The sequence below is a fragment of the Panthera onca genome, chromosome A1, assembly GCF_046562875.1.
Source record: "Panthera onca isolate mPanOnc1 chromosome A1, mPanOnc1 haplotype 2, whole genome shotgun sequence".
Taxonomy (NCBI): domain Eukaryota; kingdom Metazoa; phylum Chordata; class Mammalia; order Carnivora; family Felidae; genus Panthera; species Panthera onca.
Genome location: NC_138339.1, coordinates 97,929,810 through 97,949,814, shown reverse-complemented (window position 1 = coordinate 97,949,814; position 20,005 = coordinate 97,929,810). Strand labels below are relative to the sequence as shown.

Below are 20,005 nucleotides of genomic sequence, written 5' to 3'. Positions count from 1 at the left end.
CTCACTGTGTTAGGAATGTCGGTTACATCTCTTACTATTAAAGTAGTGAGCAGGATGTGCCCTTTTTTCTAGGTGGCACTGGTCCTCCTCCACAGGGGATGTACAGCCACCACCAGGGACTGGGGCCAGCCAGGGCCCTTCTGCTAACCACAGGAAACAAGGTTGCAGTTTTAACAAGTGCATGCATCCTCTGCAAGAGGTTGGGATGTGTGGTTTTGGCAAGGTTTGCCGGGGTCTTCAGGAGGAAAGGATCTGCAGCCCAGGGACTGAGGGAGTGCTGGTTGGAGGGGCAGGGTGTCGTGTAAGCAAGTCAGGTAGTGAATTTGGACACCGCACTGTTCTCACAGGTGGCTAGGTACTTTTACTGGGATCGGGGGAAGGAAATGGCACCTGCCAGTTCCTTTGTTCCTGGAGAAATCCCGCAGCTGACTGACACCAGTAACTAACTCTCCCTCTGGTAGGCCCCAGATGCCTTTTAAAAGGCTGTTTGCTGTATTGTCTCTTTAAAAGCAGGGACTCAGCTTCCTATCACTCTGTGGGCTTTCCCAGAGCCTAGCCTATTCCTTTTCAAAGTTCCAGGCTTTAAGTTCGGCTGATTGTAAGCACTCAGGAAATTCAGTTCCTATAATTTTTAAAGCCAAATGCCATATGGATTCTTCTTCCTCTTGGAGGCTCCTCAATATGATAGCCTGTTTCTTACCCCATCTCTGTGGCTATGGCTCCCTCCCTCAGGCAGTCAGTCCCACAATATTTAAGTTCCCAGCATGTCTTTGCCCTTTCTACCCTCTTCAGTGTGGCCTCTTCTGTACATTTAAGGTATGGAATTTGTTTGGCCAGGCTTTGGGTCATTTTCTGGATTGTTTGCACTGATGTGAGTGTTATCTAGGTGTATCTGATGGATTAGGCGAGTTTAGGGTCCTCCTACTCTGCCATCTAACCAAGAAGTCTCATCGTCAATTTTTAAAAAATTTTTAAATGTTTGTTTTTGAGAGAGAGAGAGAGTGCTTGAGTGAGGAGAGGGGCAGAGAAATAAGGAGACACAGATTCCAAAACAGGCTCTAGGCTCTGAGCCATCAGCACAGAGCCAGACATGGGGGCTCAAACTCACAAACCGTGAGATCATGACCTGAGCTGAAGTCGGACGCTTAACCAACTGAGTCACCCAGGTGCCCCTCCTCTTCACTTTTTAATTTTATTTGAGTCCTTTCTTTTTTTTCATGATGAATCTCACTAAAGGTCTGTCTGTTCTTTTTTTTTTTTTTTTTTTAAAGAACCAGCTGTTAATTTCATTGATTTTTTGTATTGTGTTTTTAGTCTCTATTTTATTTATTTGTGGTCTTATTTTTAATATTTGGTTTGTTTGCTTTTGGTTTTTGTTTTACTAACTTTGGGCGTTGTTCTTTTTCTAGCTCTTTTAGATGTAAGGTCAAATTGTTTCAGATTTTTCTTGTTTCTTGAGGTAGACCTATATTGCTATAAACTTGCCTCTTAGAACTGCTTTTTCTTAATCCCAAAGATTTCGAATCGTTTTGTTTTTGTTTTCATTTGCCTCTTGGTATTTTTAAATTTCCTCTTTGACTTCTTGGTTGACCTGTTGGTTGTTTAATAACATTTGTTTAGCCTCCTCTTTTTTCTGGGTTTTTCAGTTTTTTTTTATTATAATTGATTTCTAGTTTCCTCTACTTTCATATAGATGTTTGATGTTATTCCATTGTTCTTACATTTATTGAGACTTGTTTCAGATCGTGTGGCCTACCATGTGATCTGTCCTGGAGAATGTTCCACGAGCACTTGAAAAGAGGCACAAGAACCAGACACAAATAGCAAAAATCCCATATCCCAGAAGGAAAACAGGTGTAAGTACCCTAAATGGGCTGGACAGTCTGGTCGTTGTAGGAAACATTACAGAAGTCAAGTTCTCAGACACCAGCCAGTGGCCAACCCTACAAACAGGTTCTTCTAAAGTTTGAAATCCCTGAACCTTAACTCTGTTCAGTTCAAAATACTTTCTAATTTCTTTTTTTATTTCTTCTTTGGTCCATGGGCTATTTAAAGTGTGTTTTTTACTTTCCAATTATTTAGGAATTTTATAGATTTCTTTTACTGGTTTCTAATTTTATGTGGTCAAGATAACATAATTTCTGTGATTTGAATCCATTTAAAATTACTGAGACGTGTTTTATAGCCAGATGCACATCTGTTTAATTAACATTCAAATTCTTTTGAAAGGTTATGTATTCTATTGTTGTTGAGTAGTGTCCTATAAATGCCAGTGAGGGTCAACGTGGTTGATAGCATTCTCCATATCTTCTGTGTTTTACTACTTACTTTCTAGTTCAGTCATGGGCTATAAGCAGCATTAAGATCCTTATCTGTGATTGTGAACGTTGTCTGTTTCTCCCTTTAAATCTATCAAATTTTGTTTCTTGTTTTTTGAAGCTCTGTTGTTAAGTAATGTAGATAAATGATTAGTCTTTCTGATGAACTGATGCTTTTATCATTATGAAAAATCCAACTTGATATCTGGTAATACTCTATCGTAAAATCTATTTTAGTTGATATTAGTATAGCCATTCATTCTAGCCTTCTTAAATTTGTTTTCATGATGTATCTGTTCCCATCCATTTACTTTGAATCTGTGTCTATTTGAGGTATATTTCTTATGGACAGCATATTGTTGGGGTTTGATTTTTATCAGTTCTGACCATCTCTGTGTCTTCATTGGAATGTTTAATTCATTAACTTTTAATGTAACTATGAATATGGTTGGGTTTGGGTTTATCATTTTATTTGCTATTTGTACTTTTGTTTTTGTTTTCTCTGTTTCTTTATACAGTCCTTCTTTTAGATTAAACAACTTTTATTTTATTTTATTTTTATTCTTTAAATGTTTGTTTATTTTTGAGGGAGAGAGAGAGACAGAACATGAGTGGGGGAGGGGCAGAAAGAGAGGGGGGACACAGAATCCAAAGCAGGCTCCAGGCTCTGAGCTGTCAGCACAGAGCTTGACGCGGGGCTCGAACTCACAGACCACAAGATCATGACCTGAGCTGAAGCCAGATGCTCAACTGACTGAGCCACCCAGGCACCCCTAGATTAAACAACTTTTAAAGCGGTGTTTTATTTATCTACTGGCTTTTTGTTAAATCTCTTTGGATTTCTTTAATGGTTGATCTAGGGATTACTATAACCTTAACTTTACACGGTCTAGTTAACCCAATATTGTACCAATTCTTGTGAAACATAGAAACCTTGCAACTGTCTATTTACCAACTCTCCTTCCTATCCTTTAGGCTATAATTTTCATATATATTATAAACCCCATAAGAGAGTGCTGCTATTTTTGCCCTGAACATACATTTTAAAAAATTAAGAGAAATTTTTTCTAGTATTTACCCAAGTATCTGCTGTATCTCAGCACTAAAGATTGATGAGAAGACAGCATGAACGCTTATTCTGTCCTTCCACCCTATCTCTTTTCAGTTCTGTCCCCTTAGGCAAATCCCCTCAACACTTGGTCCCGGTGCCTCCTCCCTCTGACATGTCAGTAGATGTCTTAACTGCCTACAGGCTGTGGACTAAACCAGTCTCCCACACACCCCTCAACTCTTGGATCTCTAGTTCTTTTTTTTTTTTTTTTTTTTTTTTTTGATATATGATCAGACATGATTTCTTATTTAAGGGTAGTTGACACACAATGTTACATTAGTTTCAGGTATACAACATAACCATTCCACACCTATATACATTATGCTATGCTGACAAGTATAGCTACCATCTGTCAACATATAATGCTATTACCGTAGCATTGACTCTATTTCCTGTGCTGTACCTTTTATCCTTGTGACTTATTTAACTCTAACTGGAAGCCTGTACTTCCTACTCCCCTTCACCCGATTTGTCTGTCCCCCCACCCTCTTCCCATCTGGCAGCCACCAGTTTATTCTCTGTGTTTATAGGTCTGTTTCTGATTTGTTTGTTCATTTGTTTTGTTTTTAGATTCCACATGAGTGAAATCAGATGGTATTTGTCTTTCTGTCTGACTTACTTAGCATAATACCCGCTAGTTCCATCCATGTGGTTGCAAATGGCAAGATTTCATTCCTTTTTTATGGCTGAATAATATTCCTCTGTGTGTGTGTGTGTGTGTGTGTGTGTGTGTGTGTGTGTGTGAGAGAGAGAGAGAGACAGACAGACAGACATCCATCTTCTCTGTCCATGCCTCTGCTGATGGACGCTGAAGTTGCTTCTGTATATTGGGTGTTGTAAATAATGCTGCAATAAACATATAGGAACATACATCTTTTCAAGTTAGTGTTTTCATTTTCTTTGGGTACACAACCAGTAGTGGAATTTCTGGTTTCTATTGTAATTCTATTTTTAATTTTTTGAGAAACCTCCATTGTTTCCCACAATTTCTGTGCCAATTTACATTCCCACCAACTGTGCATGAAGATTGCCTTTCCTCCACATCCTCACCAACGTGTTATTTCTTGTTTTTTTGTTACTAGCCATTCTAACAGGTGTGAGGTGCTATCTTATTGTGATTTTGATTTGCATTTCCCTTATGATTAGTGATGTTAAGCATCTTTTCCTGTGTCTGTGGGTGTTCTCTGTGTCTTCTTTGGAAAAAGGTCTATTCAGGTCCTCTGCCTATTTTTAAATCAGATTATTTGTTATTTTGGTGTTGAATTGTGTAAGTTCTTTATATAGTTTAGATACTAACCCCTTTTCAGTGCATCGTTTGCAAATATCTTCTCTCATTTACTAGGTTTCCTTTTCATTTCATTGATGTTTTCCTTTGCTCTACAAAAGCCTTTAATTATGGTGTGGTCCCCAGTAGTTTACTTTTGTTTTTGCTTCCCTTGGATGAGGAGACATATCCAGAAAAATGTTTCTTCGAGTATTGCTTATGTTTTCTTCCAAGGAGTTTTATGGTTTCAGGTCTCACATTTAGGTTAATCCCTTGGGTGTTAATTTTTGTGTATGGTGTAGCAAAGCTGTCCAGTTTCATTCTTTTGCATGTAGCTCTCCATTGTGTCCAGCACCATTTATTGAAGAGACTGTCTTCCCCCCCATTGTACATTCTTGCCTCCTTTGTTGTAGGTTAATTGACCACATACACATAAGTTTATTTCTTCACTCTCTACCCTGTTACATTGACCTGTGTATCTCGTTTTGTGCTAGTACCATACTGTTATGATTATTATAGCTTTGTAGCATATCTTGAAATCTGGGATTGTGATACCTCCAGCTTTGCTCTTCTTTTTCAAGATTGCTTTGGCTATTTGAGGTCTTTTCTGGCTCCATACAAATTTTAGTATTGTTTGTTCTGGTTCTGTGAGATATGCTTTTGGTGTTTTAATAGGGATTACATTAAATCTGTAGATTGCTTTGGGTAGTATGCACGTATTAACAATATTTTTCCATTTGTGTTGTCTTCAGTTTCATTCATCAATGTTCTATGGTTTTCAAAGTGTAGGTCTTCTACCCCCTTGGTTTATCCTAGGTATTTTGTTCTTTTTGATGGATTTGTAAATGGAGTTGTTTTCTTCATTTGTTATTCTGCCGCATCATTGTTATCATATGGAAATGCGACAGATTTCTGTATTTTGTGTCCTGCAACTTTACTGAATTTATTTATTTTAATAGCTTCCGGTGGAGCCTTTAAGGTTTTCTATGTATAGTGTCCTGACACCTGCATATAATGACAGTTTGACTTTTTCCTTACCGTTTGGATGTCTTTTACTTCTTGTCTGATTGGTGTGTGTGGGACTTCTATTAGTAGGTCAAATGAAAGTGCTGAGAGTGGACCTCCTTGTTGTGTTCCTGACCATAAGGTAAAGCTCTCACTTTTTCACCACTAAGTGTGATGTTAGTTGTGTTTGGCATCTATGGCTTTTATGATGTTGAGGTATAGTATCTTGAAACGTACATTGCTGTGAGTTACTGTCATGAATAGATGTTGAATTTTGTCAAATGCTTTGTTTGCAACTGCTGAGATGATAATGTGATTTTTTCTTTTTCATTTTGTCCCTTTGGTGTATCATGCTGATTGATTTGTAGATTTTGAATTATTTTTGTATCCTTGGAATAAATCCCACTTGATCCTGGTGAATGATCCTTTTAATACATTGTTGAATTCAGTTTGCTAATATTTTGTTGAAGATTTTTGCGTCTGTGTTCAGCAGGGTTATTGGTCTGTAGTATGTTGTTGTTTTTTGTTTTGTTTTGTTTTTTGTTTTTTTACTGTCTGTGGCTTTGGTATCAGGGTATTGCTGGCCTCAGAAAGTATTTGGAAGATTTCTTTCCCCTTCTCTCTCTCTCTCTCTTTTGGAATAGTTTGAGAAGAATAGGTATTAATTCATCTGAAATGTTTGATAGACTTCACCTGTGAATCTATCTTAGGCTCTCTAATTCTTGAGAAATTGCCTTGTTAATGTGGATTTTTAGATGTTGGAACAGTGCCCAGGAGACAGAACATTCCCATCCCAGAAAAGTATCAAATAGCTGCCACATGTGTGATGATTTACATGTTATGCCATTGCCCTGATGAGGTCACTAAGGAAGCCCCAGCTGTGTCTCTAGGAGTTTCTCTTGATAAGAGTTCTTGGTAGGGCGGTAAACAGTCCCTTATGATTGTACTACATTATCTTCTCTACTGAAGCAGACCCATGTGCAGTGGCGTGGCCAGTAGTTTGATCTCTTGAGGAAGGCTACGTGTCCAAGGGTTCTGTGAGAATGTGGTGATGAGGCTCCATGTGAATAGCTGCAGGAAGGGAGGATCAGGTGGGATGAGTGGACCGGTCTAAATGATCCCAAGTTGTTACCTGGACAGGACCAAAACTATAACAGAAAATGCTTCAGTTTTAAGTCTCTTTGGGTTTCCAGCTGCTTTCAGACAGGAATTTTAGATACTTTTTCCTGGCACATCTTCAGCATAATAATATCAGAATCTGTAGAATTGAAAGATTGGGGAAAGAGGAAATGAAACCCCATCTGTCTGTTGAAAGTTGAGGATGTATCTCATGACTGTATTTGATACCATCTGTTCCTATGTCCCTTGGGTCAGCCAGGCCACCCCGGAAAATTCAGTGTCCTCCTACAGCTAGCCTCTCATCACCAGACTCCACTCAGAGCCATTACTGACCGAAGAAAGAGGTACAGTTACAGCCTTCTAGTAACGATGTTCCTGCTTCGGCCTGAGTGGCATTGTTATTGTGTCTGGAAGGTAAAAAAGGCTGTCCCTGCCACATGGAATTTATATACTTTTTAGAAATTATGAATCCTGATTGATTCATCCATCATGTTACCCCTTTTCAGGGCACAGGAGCACTGTGTAATGCCCCTCTTGTGTCTTCATTCCTAAGGGAGCATTTCATTTCCGGTCCAAATTAGATGAATGGTCTCGTTTACTAGCATAGACTGGCAGCTTAGGACCAGAAATGGCAGCAGTGACCCAGAAGTGAGAGGCACAGGCAGCATAGGGCTGTGCAGAGTCCCACTGGGAATTAGGAGCTAGCGATGGTGGCTGGGAACCCTGTCAGACACTCCTGAGCATGCACCCATCCATCTGACACAAGAGGGAACTCAACTTAAAAGGGCCTGCCAGGTCCAGCCAGCTTCTGGCTGGTCAGTGTGACTTCCACAGCCCCTCCAGTTCATGGGGTGCTACTTCTGCCCATATTCTTCTCCCCTGAAGCCACGGCATTTGGGAGGTCAGGGATGGGCACATGCCTCATAACTCTGTTTCCCACATTTGGGGCACTCCTGGATCTCAACTGTTGGCATATCTAGATGCCACCTAACCTATTCATACTTGTTTTTCTTTAGAAAGAGCCACTTTTAAAACTTTGTATAACCATAATAATTGAAGTGGAATACCAAAATCACTAGCCACAATGGAAGGTAACAGTAAATATAGATATCCTATAGAAAGACCGTCAATGTATCAAATTCTTTACAAAGTGTTAGGTGTTAAACATAATAGCACCACCCTGAGGCTTTCCCCTTGGTATACTCAGAAGGCTTGGAAAAATGCTGAAGAGTAAATGACTTGAATATATGAGGCAAGGTTATTTAGCATCATATTTTGGAATCCCCTAAACTTTTTAACCCTCACCATCCCACCCCTTGCAAAATACTGTCTTTGGCACTTCTGAACCAGCTTTTATTCTCGGTCACATCCCTGGTACCGAAAACATTACCCAACACATAGTATACACTCAACAAACACTTAATGAATAGATCCATTGTGACAGTACTTGGTTTTTGTCCCCTGTTATACAGTAAATCATTTGAAAGCAGGGACTCTGTTCTAACCATCTTTGTGTCTAAGGCCCAATAAATATTTCTGGAGTTGAACTAGAAAATGAGGTATCAGCTAGAAAATGGCCTTTTTCTCCTGGGAGTGATTGTTCACAAATGTAAACAGAGATTCTAATGAACAGCATTTTCAGAACCTCAGGACACACAGTGATAAAGCTGTTTTACTCTTTTGTTCTCTCATTATTACTAATTTTTCCTTTGTGCTGTCCTCTCTCTGCAGTAGCTATCAAAGGGCCTGATTTACAAAGCAAAGGTCCTGCTGCTTGCTTCTGTCTTAGGCTAATCACAGTGCAACAGAGGCCCCCAGTGTCATTAAACACTTGAATGACTCTGTTGAGCACTAGTGGAACATTGGTGGGAAACTGTGATCTTTGCAGTTTCCTCATTCTCTTGACAAAATTGAGTAGGCATAGCAGTTTACACATAAAAGTGTTTCACAAAAGTGCCATCAGTCTGTGACAATTCTTTAAAAGGAAGAAACTTTAAGGAAAATGAAATCTCCTTCGGAAGCTCTTTATATGTTTCTCTTTGTCACTGAGCGGTGAGGGGACACAGGCCAAGCAAATGATGGCATAAAAGTGAGAAACACAGCACATCGGAGCACACCACATATGCTCAGCGTATGCTTTAAAGGAAATGGTTTTTGTAAACTAAAATCAGTCCTGAAATAATAAACAATGGAAACATCCCTGAATCCAGATTCTCCACAAACAAGATACATCTCTGAAAGAGAAGGTAAAGGGAACCAGTGTTATCTGGGCACCCACCATGGGCTAGTCCAGTGGTTCTCAAAGAAAGGCTAACTAACTTGGATGTAAATTAAAAAAAAAAAAAAAAAAAAAAAAAAAAAAAAAAAACCACTGGATCAGCTGCCTCAGCCTCACAGGGAACTTGTTAGAAACACAAATTCTCAGGCCCCAGCCCAGATCTACTGAAACAGAAAGGGTGGGGGTGGAGCCAAGCCCTGTGCTTTCACAAGCCTTCCAGGTAAATCTGGTAAAAGGCCAGCTTGGAAGCTACTGGGCTGGGCATTTTACACACATTATTTCATTTGATCTAGACTCTAAATAGTAGGCGTTGGTCCCCATTTACCCATAAGGAAACTGAGACTCAGTAAAGTTCGTAACGTACCAGGTTTATACCACTAGAAATGGAGATATTAAGACATCTGTTGGCATGCCTGAGATTTTTCCACCTAACTCAGTGATTTTTCAACTCACTGTAATGTTAAAATCACCTAGAGATTAACTGTTAAAATATGGATTCTCATACTCAGTGAGTCTGGAGAGTCTGAGAGTCGGTAATTCTGACAAGCACCCAGATGTCAGCCAAGTTGCTGGTGCCCAGAGCACTGTGAGTAGGGGGTCCTCGTGTATTACAACATGGCCCCCAGATCCACAGCCTTGGCCTCATCTGGGAACTTTAACGTTAGAGATCCAGATTCTAGGCTTCCCCCAGAACTGGTGCGCAGGAAACTCTGCGGATGGCCCCCTGCCCCTATTTGAACATGCCCTTACCGTGGTTCTATTCATGCTGAAGTTTGAGAAACACTGTCATATTTTCATAGTAGAAAACTCAGTATTTTCCAGGTATGAAGCAAAGTGGTGCTTACATTGTAGGTCTTTGAAAGCCATTAAAAAGAGAAACTGACCAAGGGAAAAAAGAATGAAACATTTCAACTGGAATGGTACCTGAATTCAGTGTTTTTCCAAGAGATAAAGATTTAAAAAAAAAACTATCACTGGCTACATAATGAGTGCTTCTTTGTAATGGCTCTTGCAAATGCATGTTGAATGTGGGGCTGGCGGGCACTGGCACTAAGGTAAGAAAATATTGACTGAGGGATATCAGTGATATCTGAACATACTAGATCTGGCATTGCTCCATTTGGTGTTTGTTTGCCGTTTGGTGGGAATTTTGAGAAGTGTGTTATCAAATAGTTTTTGAAAATAGAGTAGACAGAAAACATCTTTGATCTGTGCATCAGATGCTTTTAGCATCCAAGGAAATACTTCTCAGTAAAGAAGGTATTTTCAGTAAAGAAAGATGATCAAAGAAACTATTATATCACACACTCTCATTTTTATTACATGTAAATGAAGGGAGGGTCTCAAATGACTCAGTTTCTGTGATCACATCTCTCATCCAGCATTTGAACTCTACTGAAGTCTTGTCACATACATGAAAGCATTCAGTTTTGTCTTGAAGTTGTTGATCAAGTATGTCCAATCTTAAAAAAAAAAAAAGATTTCTTAATAAGTTGGCTTTGTAAGCTACACTAATTTTAGAAAATAGTACTTGTCTTCATTTTAACCAGAGTTTTTACCTCTTTTCATAATACGTGGGAGTGAGGGAGACCCAAAAACAAACAATATACGGGCATACTTGGGAGACAGTGCAGGTTGGGTTCCAGTCCACTACAGTGAAGTATCTCAGTGAAGCAAGTCAGATGAATTATGGGGTGTCCCAGGGCATATAAAAGTTACGTTTACACTATGCTGTAGTCTGTTAAGTGCATAATAGCATTATGTCTAGAAAGACAGTGTACATACCTTAATTTAAAACTATTTTATTGCTAAAAAATGCTAACCATCATCTGAGTTTTCATTGAGTCGTGATCTTTTTGCTGGTGGAGAGTCTTGCCTTAGTGTTGATGGCTGATCAGGGTGGTGAGTGCTGAAGGCTGGAGTTGCCATGGCAATTTCTTAAAATGGGACAACAGGGAAGTTTGCCACATTGATCGACATTTCCTTTCCCCAACAAGTTCAGGGTAGTATGTGATGCTATTTGATACCATTTAACTCATAGTAGAACTTCTTTGAAAATTAGAGTCCGTCCTCTCAAACCCTGCCCTGCTTTCTCAGCTACGTGTATGTGATCTTCCCAATTCTTTATTGTCATTTCAACAGTCTTCATAGTATCTTCATCAGGAGCAGATTCTATCTCAAGAAACCACTTTCTTTCTTTGTTCATCCACAAGAAGCAATTCCTCGTTTGTTAAAGTTCTATGAGATTGCCGCAATTCAGTCACATTTTCAGGCTCCACTTTTTAAGTATGTGTTTTTTTTTTAGTTGAAGTGTAGTTGACATACCGTGCTACCTTAATTACAGTCCAGTTTTCTCAGCATCATTTATTGAAGAGACCATCTTTTCCCCATTGTGTATTCTTGCCTCCCTTGTCATAGACTAATTGGCCATATAATTATAGGTTTACTTCTGGGCTTTCTTATCCTGTTCCATTGCCCTATTTTTTGTACCATTACCATACTTTTTAAATTATCATAGCTTTGTAGCCTATCTTGAAATCTGAGATTGTGATATCTTCAGAGTTGTCCTTTTAAAAAAAATTTATTTATTTTTAAAAAGAGAGTGAGTGCAGAGAAGGGACAGACAGAGAGGGAGAGAGAAAATCCCAAGCAGGCTTCACACTGTTGTCATACAGCCTGACATGGGGCTTGATCTCACAAATCATGAGATCATGACCTGAGCCGAAATCAAGAGTCACTGCTTAACCGACTCAGCCAACCTGGTGCCCCCACATTTTTTTTGTCTTAAGATTGCTTTGGCTATTCAGGGTCTTTTGTGGTCCCATACAAATTTTGGTATTTGTGTTATAATTCTGTGAAAAATACTGTTGGTATTTTGATAGAGATTACATTGAATCTGTAGATTGCTTTGGGTAGTATGCACAATTTAACAATATTCTTCCATTCCATGAGCATGGAATATCTTTCCATTTGTTTGTGTCATCTTGGATTTCTTTTATCATTGTTTCACAGTTTTCAAAATGTAGGTCTTTAATCTCCTTGGTTAAATTTATTCCTAGGTATTTTTATTATTTTTGATGCAATTATAAATGAAATTGTTTTCTTAATTTCTTTTTCTGTTACTTTGATATCAGTGTGTAGAAATGCAACAGATTTTTGTATTTTTTTATCCTGCAAATTTACTGAGTTCACTCATTACTTTTTTTTTAAGTTTACTTATTTATTTTTGAGAGAGTCAGAGGAAGAGTGACGAGGCAAGGAGGAGAGAGAGGGAGAGACAATCCCAAGCAGGCTCTGTGCTGACAGACTCACAAGCTGTGAGATCATGCCCTGAACTGATACCAAGAGTTGGACAGTTAACTGACTGAGCCACCCAGGTGCCCCTCACTTATTACTTTTAATAGTTTTTTTTGATGGAGTCTTTAGGATATTCTATGTATAGGATGTCCTCTGCAAATAGTGACAGTTTGACTTCTTCCTTACCATTTCGATATATTTTATTTCTTGTCTGATTGCTGCGAGTAGGACTTCCATTATTATATTGAATAAAAGTGGTAAGAGTGGACATCCTTGTGGTGTCCCTGATCTAAGAGGTAAAGCTCTTAGTTTTTCACCACTGAGTGTAATGTTAATTGTGTTTGTCATAGATGGCATTTATTAAGTTGAGATTCTCTCTATACTCACTTTGTTGAGAGTTTTTATCATGAATGGATGTTGCATTTTGTCAAATGCTTTTTCTTCATCTGTTGAGATCATGTGATTTTTATTGTTCATTTAGTTGACATAGTGTCATTAATTGATTTCTGGATATTAAACCATCCTTGAATCTCCTTCTTCATCAGGATGCATGATCCTTTTAATGTATTGTTGAATTCAGTTTGTTAACATTTCGTTGAAGAATTTGCATCTATTTCTATCAGGGATAGTGGCATGTAGTTGGATTCCGTTGTTTTTCTAGGGCCTTTTTCTCGTTTTGGTATTAGAGTAATGCTGGCCTTGAATATGTGTTTGGAAGCTTTCCTTCTATTTCCCTCATTCTTTTGGGAATAATTTGAGAAGAATAGGAATCCCCTAAATGTTTGGTAGAATTTGCCCAGGAATCCACGTGTTCCTGGACTTTACTTTGTTTGGAATTTTTGATTACCAATTCAATTTCATACTAGTTACAATCTGTTGACATTGTCTATTTCTTCTTGATGCAATTCTGGAAGATTGTATGTTTCTAGGAATTTATCCGTTTCTTCTAGGTTGTCCCATTTATTGGCATATAATTTTTCATATTTCTGTTGTGTGAGTTGTTACCTCTCCTTTTTCATTTCTGATTTTACTTGGGTCCCCTTTTTGTCTTAATGAGTCTGAGTAAAGGCTTATCAATTTTGCTATCTTTTCAAAGAACCAGCTCTTGGTTTCAGTGATCTTTTCTATTTTTTGTCTCTATTTCATTTATTTCTGCTTTTCATTATTTCCTTCTCCCTACTGGCTTTGGGTTTCCTTTTTTTTTTTTTTTTTTTTTTTTAGTTCCTTTCGGTGTAAGGTTAGATTGTTGAGATTTTGTTTGTTTTTAGAGGTAGGCTTGTATCACTGTAAATTTCCCTCTTAAAACTGCTTTTGCTCTCTCCCAAAGATTTTGGGCCAATATGTTTTCATTTTCATGTGTCTCCACATATTTTTTTGATCTCCTCTTTGACTTCTTTGTTGACTCATTGGTGGTTTAGTAGCATGTTGTTTAGCTTCCATGTGTTTGTGGATTTTTTTTCCATTTTTTTTTTCTTGTAATTGATTTCTAGTTTCATACTGTTGTGGTTGGAAAAGATGCTTGGTATTTTTCAGTTTTCTTAAATTTATTGAGACTTGTTTTGAGGCCTAACATGTGATCTGTCCTGGAGAATGTTCCATTAAGTACTTGAAAAGAATGTGTACTGTATTGTTTTTGGATGGAATGTTGTGTATATATCTGTTAAGTCCATCTGGTATAATATGTTGTTCAAAGCCACTGTTTTCTTACTGATTTTCTGCCTGTATGATCTATCCACTGTTACAAAAGTCTCCTACTCTTATGTCAGATTTTTGTCAATTTCCTTCTTTAGGTCTGATAATATTTGCTTTACATATGTAGGCGGTTCAATATTGGGTGCATAGGTATTTAAAATTGTTATGTTTTCTTGTTAGATTGATGTTGGGTATGTAGATACTTAAATTTGTTGGTGCGTAGGTATTTAATAGTATTATGTCCTTTTGTTGGATTGATCCCTCAATCATTATGTAATGCCTTTTTCTCTTGTTACAGTCTTTCCTTTTAAAGTCTACTTTGATATAAGTATGCTACCTGGCTCTTTTTTTCCACTTTCATTTACATGGGATATCTTTTTCCATCCCTTCATTTCAGTCTGTATGTGTCTTTAGGTCTGAAGTGATTGTCTTTTAGGAAACATATAGATGGGCCTTGTTTTTGTTTTTCAGGTGTTTTTTTTTTAATCCATTCAGTCACCCTATGTCTTTAGATTGGAGCCCTTAGACCATTTACATTTAGAATTAATTATTGATAGATATTTATTGCCATTTCCTTTTGTTTTCTGGTTGTTTTTCTAGTAATACTCTATTCCTTTCCTTCTCTTATTCTCTTTCCTTGTGATTTCTTATTTTCTCTAGTGTTATGCTTGGTTTTCTTTTTCTTTTTGTATATGTGTATCTATTACAGGTTTTCCTAAGTATGTAACAGTCTATATTAAGTTGATGGTCACTTAAGTTTGAACACATTCTGAAAGAACTTTTACTATCCCCCCTCCACATTTTGTGTATGTGCACATCTTTTTACAAATTTTTTTTTTGTGAATCCCTTTGCCATTTGTAATATTCTTGTTTCTAATTATAGTCCTTTCTTTTCTACTTAAAGAGGTCTTTTTAACATTTCTTGTAAGGCAGGTGTAATGGTGATGAACTCCTTTACTTTTTTGTCTGGGAAATTCTATTTCTCCTTCAGTTCTGAGTGATAATTTTGCTGCACAGAATATTCTTGGTTGCAGGGTTTTTTTTTTTCCTTTTAGCACTTTGAATATGTGATGCCTCTCCCTTCTGGCCTGCAACGTTTTACTGAAAAATCAGCTGACAGCCTTATGAGGTTTTTCTTGTACATAAATATTTATCTCTTGCTGTTTTTCAAATTCTCTTTGTTTTTAAACTTTGACATTTTGATTATTAGGTGTTGTGATGTTCATGATGTGGAACTCTCTGTGCCTCTTGAAACTGGTATCTGTTTTGTTCCCCACATAAGGGAGGCTTTCAGCTATTATTTTTTTCAAGTAAGCTTTATGCTGTTTCTCTCTCTTCTTCTTCTGGGATCCCTATAATACTAATGTTTGTTTTCTTGACATGGTCAAAGAGATCCCTTAACCTATCCTCATTTTTAAAAAATTCTTTTTCCCTTTTGTGGTGCGGTTTGGGTGTTTTCCATTACTCTGCCTTCCTGATGGCTGATTCCTTCTGCATCCTCTGATCTACCGTTGATTTCCTCTAGTGTATTTTTCATTTCAGTTATTTTATTCTGAAACTCTGATTGGTCCTTTTTTGTATTTCTCTTTGTTGAAGCTCTCACTAAGTTCGTTCACTGTCATCTCCTTATTTTGTTTGACTTTCTATGTTTGTTTTTGTGAATTAGGTATAACAGCTACTCTTCTAACCTAGAAGGAATGTTGTGTATTGTTATCCCCTGTGTAGACTGTGTGTACCTGGTGTCGTTGGCTGAGTAGAGCTGATGTGTGCATATTCTGAGGCATTCCTGAAACTTTCTGCACAGGGGATGCCCTGGCGGGACACCTGAAGCTAAAGTGGGTGCAAGCCATGGGGTTTCAGGGCTCTCCACACAGAGATCACCCTGGTTCAGGCTGTACTTCTCATTTTAATTCTCTTGCTATGTCTACACCATCCACAGTATTGAATTCATAAAAGTCATCATTAGGGTTGGAAATCACCTTCTTTCAAATTCTTTTTAATGTTATTTTGACCTCTTCCCATGAAACACCAATATTCTTTTTTTTAATGTTAATTTATTTCGAGAGAGAGAGAGTGTATGCAGGGGAGGGGCAGAGAGAGGGAGAATCCCAGGCAGGCTCCATGCCGTGAGTGCAGAGCCCAACATGGGGCCTGAACCCACAAACCGTGAGATCATGACCTGAGCTGAAATCAGGAGTTGAATGCTTAACCAACTGAGCCACCCAGGGGCCCCAAACCATCAAGATTCTTAATGGTGACAGGGGTGCTGTTGTCATGCATGGGCATAGTTGACTTATCTCTCTTCCTGCCCTACAGTCCTCAGGCCCATGTTCCCTGCTTGGCTGCCTACCAGAGAACAACAAACTATGGAAATGCTCATTCTCTGTTTACTTCCTCAGTGAGCATGACCAAGAATTAGGAGAAAATAATTTTAGTGGAGTCATTCATGCCAAGTCATAAATGACTGGTGGGTTTAGACCTCCAAGAAAAAAATTCAAATTCTTAAAGATTTTTTTCATCCAGGTTGAATCTTTAGTTGTAAAAGGGTTGTGGGGAAGGACATTATTCAGAAGAGTAATGTAGATAACCTGAGTGTGGAAGCTCTGATAAAACTTAGCACAGCTGGAGAGTAAGCAGCAAAGGTCCTTAGGCACCGCACCTGCTGCAGTGGATCATGAAATGAGTCATGGAATAGGATCCTGGGTGGCAGGTGCTAACCTTGCCCTGCACATCCTCTGTTTGTAGAGCAAGTGACATCGAAGGGTATGTCCCGTCTGTGTTACTGTCCCTAGAAGAGAATCCAGCAGAGTTAGATGAGCCATTTCAGGGGCAGCAGTTGTGGAGGGGGTGCAGTGAGTTCACCTCCAAAAGTGCCAAATGCCACATCCTGTGTGGAGAAAGATAGAAAGGAAGCTGCCTCAGAAGATGGACCTGGTACCTCTCATCTTTCCTCCCTGTTGCCTTTTCTCCCATCTGGGACCAAGGCACTTCCATACTAAAGGCAGAGTTGGGCTATGTGTATACTAGACCTAGGGCTTCATCTGGCTTCATCTAGACAGAACACAAAGGCCACGTTGACCTTGTAGGAGGTCCACAGTTCAGTCATCTCGCCTGTGGGGGTCACCAATAGACGAGCCAATGGCCTTTTTAGGTAATCAGGGAAGTCATAGGACTTTGTTCCTACGGGAGAGATGTATTGTGATTCAGAGAGAAAAGCTAAATATTTAAAGATAACTTGCTTTTGAGCTAAAGTTGATTGAGAAAACAAGGCAAAAGTTGTATTCATTTGATAGAGTATCAAAAATTCACACTGTACTCAGTAGCTTTGTAACAAATGGTCTTCATCTGTAAAGAAAATATATAAAGCAACCATTCACAGAAGAAATAACAAGGTCCCATAATTATGGATCCCATTTTTATGACCTGCTATGTGTCATAGCCCTCAGTCACATTTTGACATGTCAGTTTTGACATTTTTAACATGTCAGTTTTACATGATTATTTTTCAATGGTTCAGTCAAGCTGGAACGTTGTACCCGTTATCTGATATATAGGCAACTTGTGGCTATTTATTACAGCTGATGTTGCTAAACCATACTAATCTTCCTTCATAGTACCACACACTCACCTGTCTTGTTTTTCAAGTTAACTTATCCCATTCATTGAGTGGCTGCAAAGGCTTGGTTGTCCAAACGACTGGAAGGAGGTGGAGTTAGCAGCAAAGGAGCATGATTTTAAGCGTGATACAGCTAAATGCAACTTGGTAACAGTGTCTCACTTATAAGCAGAAAAAATGCAACATCCCAAAGCATGTATATTGTTTTCTAGTGTTAATGACTTCATTCATCATTTGATGGATATTTAGTGAGCATTAGCATAAAATCATTAGCACACACAAAAAATCTGATAATGAGAAGGAAGTAGGTGTTAAGCTACATCAAAAGTTCAGATCTTGTTGTGAATACACATTTTGTAAAATGACTCTGTCCATAATTGAGGAGCATTGGAAGAGATTTTTAGGATGGTTTTTTCGAAATCCTGGGCTTAAATTCTGATTGTTTTTATACTACAGAAAAATTTTATAACCCATCTGAAATTTAAATAGATTATGTTAGCTTTATAAAAATTTTTTTGTTACGGCTTTTTGTCTTTCTGCATTTCTGCAAATGGTCAAAATGGGAACAGCTGAGTGGAGGTGTAGATGCCCTGGGTAAAAAGTGCATCCCTTGGGTATCTCCTTGCTCTCAGGTTCAGCCATTCTATAAGTGTCTGAATGTAATAGAGCATTTATAGTATTATCACTTGATGTACATCTTTCATCTGTTTATATTATCTGTGTAACTTCTTGATTTCTTGAGTCCTCAGAGCTTTTTGATTAAATTGTTTGGCTGGAAATGTAGCTAATACCATATTTAAAATTTCTTTCTCTTGTTTTACCAAACTTTTTGAACAACTTTAGATTCACAAGATTCATCGTGATTCAGGAGACAATTCTCAGACAGGTGAGAATACTTCAATTTCACTCCACTGGCATTTGTGGGTTCAAGTCTGTAAATTACTCTGAAGAAGTGTAGATTGACACTCACCACCCCAGAATATGGATTACTAAAATCTGAGTGTGGATATTGGAAGGCTGGAGAGCCAGCATAAAAGCAGAATCCCTTCAAAAGTTTGGAATCTTCATTCATGGCAACCTTTTCTACTGAATGCCTTTATCATGCTGGTTTTATTTTACTGGCTGGAGACCATATAGAGCAGATACACCTTAAAAAGAGAGTGGCCAGAAGTCCAGGAGAGAGACAACTGTTGTTACACCCTGGTCAGGCTACTTGTTCTTCGTAGCTGTTGGTGTCTGTCTAATTAGAAAATGTGGGTTAGCCTGTTATGGAAGTCCAGAGCACTGAGGTCCCATTTCAGTCCCCACTCCCTTGCTTTATACCTTGGGCAGTACTCTGTCTGACCCTTGGATTCCTCAACCCTCAAATGAGGAAATGACTAGATGACTTCTATATTTGAAAGGTCTGGATTTCTCTGATCATTAGAGGCAAAATTCAGTCTATCAGAAATTTAAAATTCTTACTCGTGTACACACACACGATATTCTTTCCTCTGTTAGTGGTTTTCCCAACCATTAGTGCATAAAGTTAGACCCTGGGCTACCTATTTAGTCCCTCTCCTTGACTCGAGGATGGGACCATATTTTAACATACTCAGACTCAATTTCATCTTTCTGAGCTTTAGTTTCTTCACTTGTAAAATGAATTAACAATGTGCATCTCATTGTTATGAAAAATAAAGGAGAAAGTGTATATAATATGTGACTGTACCTGCCATTTAACTCTTGGATATCCTCCTTCCCTTCCTCTACCCTTTTCCTTCCTCTGCCCTTGCCCCTGCCTCCCTCCCTCCCTCCCTCCCTCCATGTCTCTGTCTCTGCCTCTCTCTCTCTTTATGTTTTAGTTTATCTCTTGTAAGAGTATTATTTTAATGAACTTATTAGGCGCCAAAAAATGTTGCAAGCATTTTCATATCCTTTAGTGTGCCCAGCCTTGCCTTGCACATATTAGGGTCAACAAACGCTCCCAAAACATTGATAAATTGGAACTATCCCATCTTACAAAACATAGGTTCCACTGTTTGACCTGCTCTTTGACTTGGAGCTACCTACATAATCTCTCCAAGTTTAAGTTTTCTTACTGGTAAAATGAAGACTGTACTATGTACTTTCAGAATTGTTGTAATGATCACATAAGATAATTTACATTTAAAGTAAATATTGAAGCACAATGTCTGGTGCAGAGAAGGTGCTCAGTAAATGTTCGCTATTTTTTTTAATTGTTGACACTATATCCCCTTTTGCCATTGAATAAAGTTATTTAAATTTCCTTTATCTTTGTTTTCTTTGGTCTGTAAATTCATTC

General features: G+C 38.3%; 1 protein-coding gene across 5 annotated transcripts in view; it reads left to right on the top strand.

Moving 5' to 3' along the window:
• Window positions 1-20,005, top strand: part of PDE8B (phosphodiesterase 8B) — a 274,382-nt gene that overhangs the window by 223,384 nt on the left and 30,993 nt on the right. For all 5 annotated transcript variants that reach the window (XM_060635503.2, XM_060635504.2, XM_060635501.2 and 2 more), the window contains exon 11: window positions 18,544-18,586. In XM_060635503.2, coding sequence (XP_060491486.1) covers window positions 18,544-18,586 — 43 coding nt within the window. The remainder of the gene's footprint in view (window positions 1-18,543; window positions 18,587-20,005) is intronic.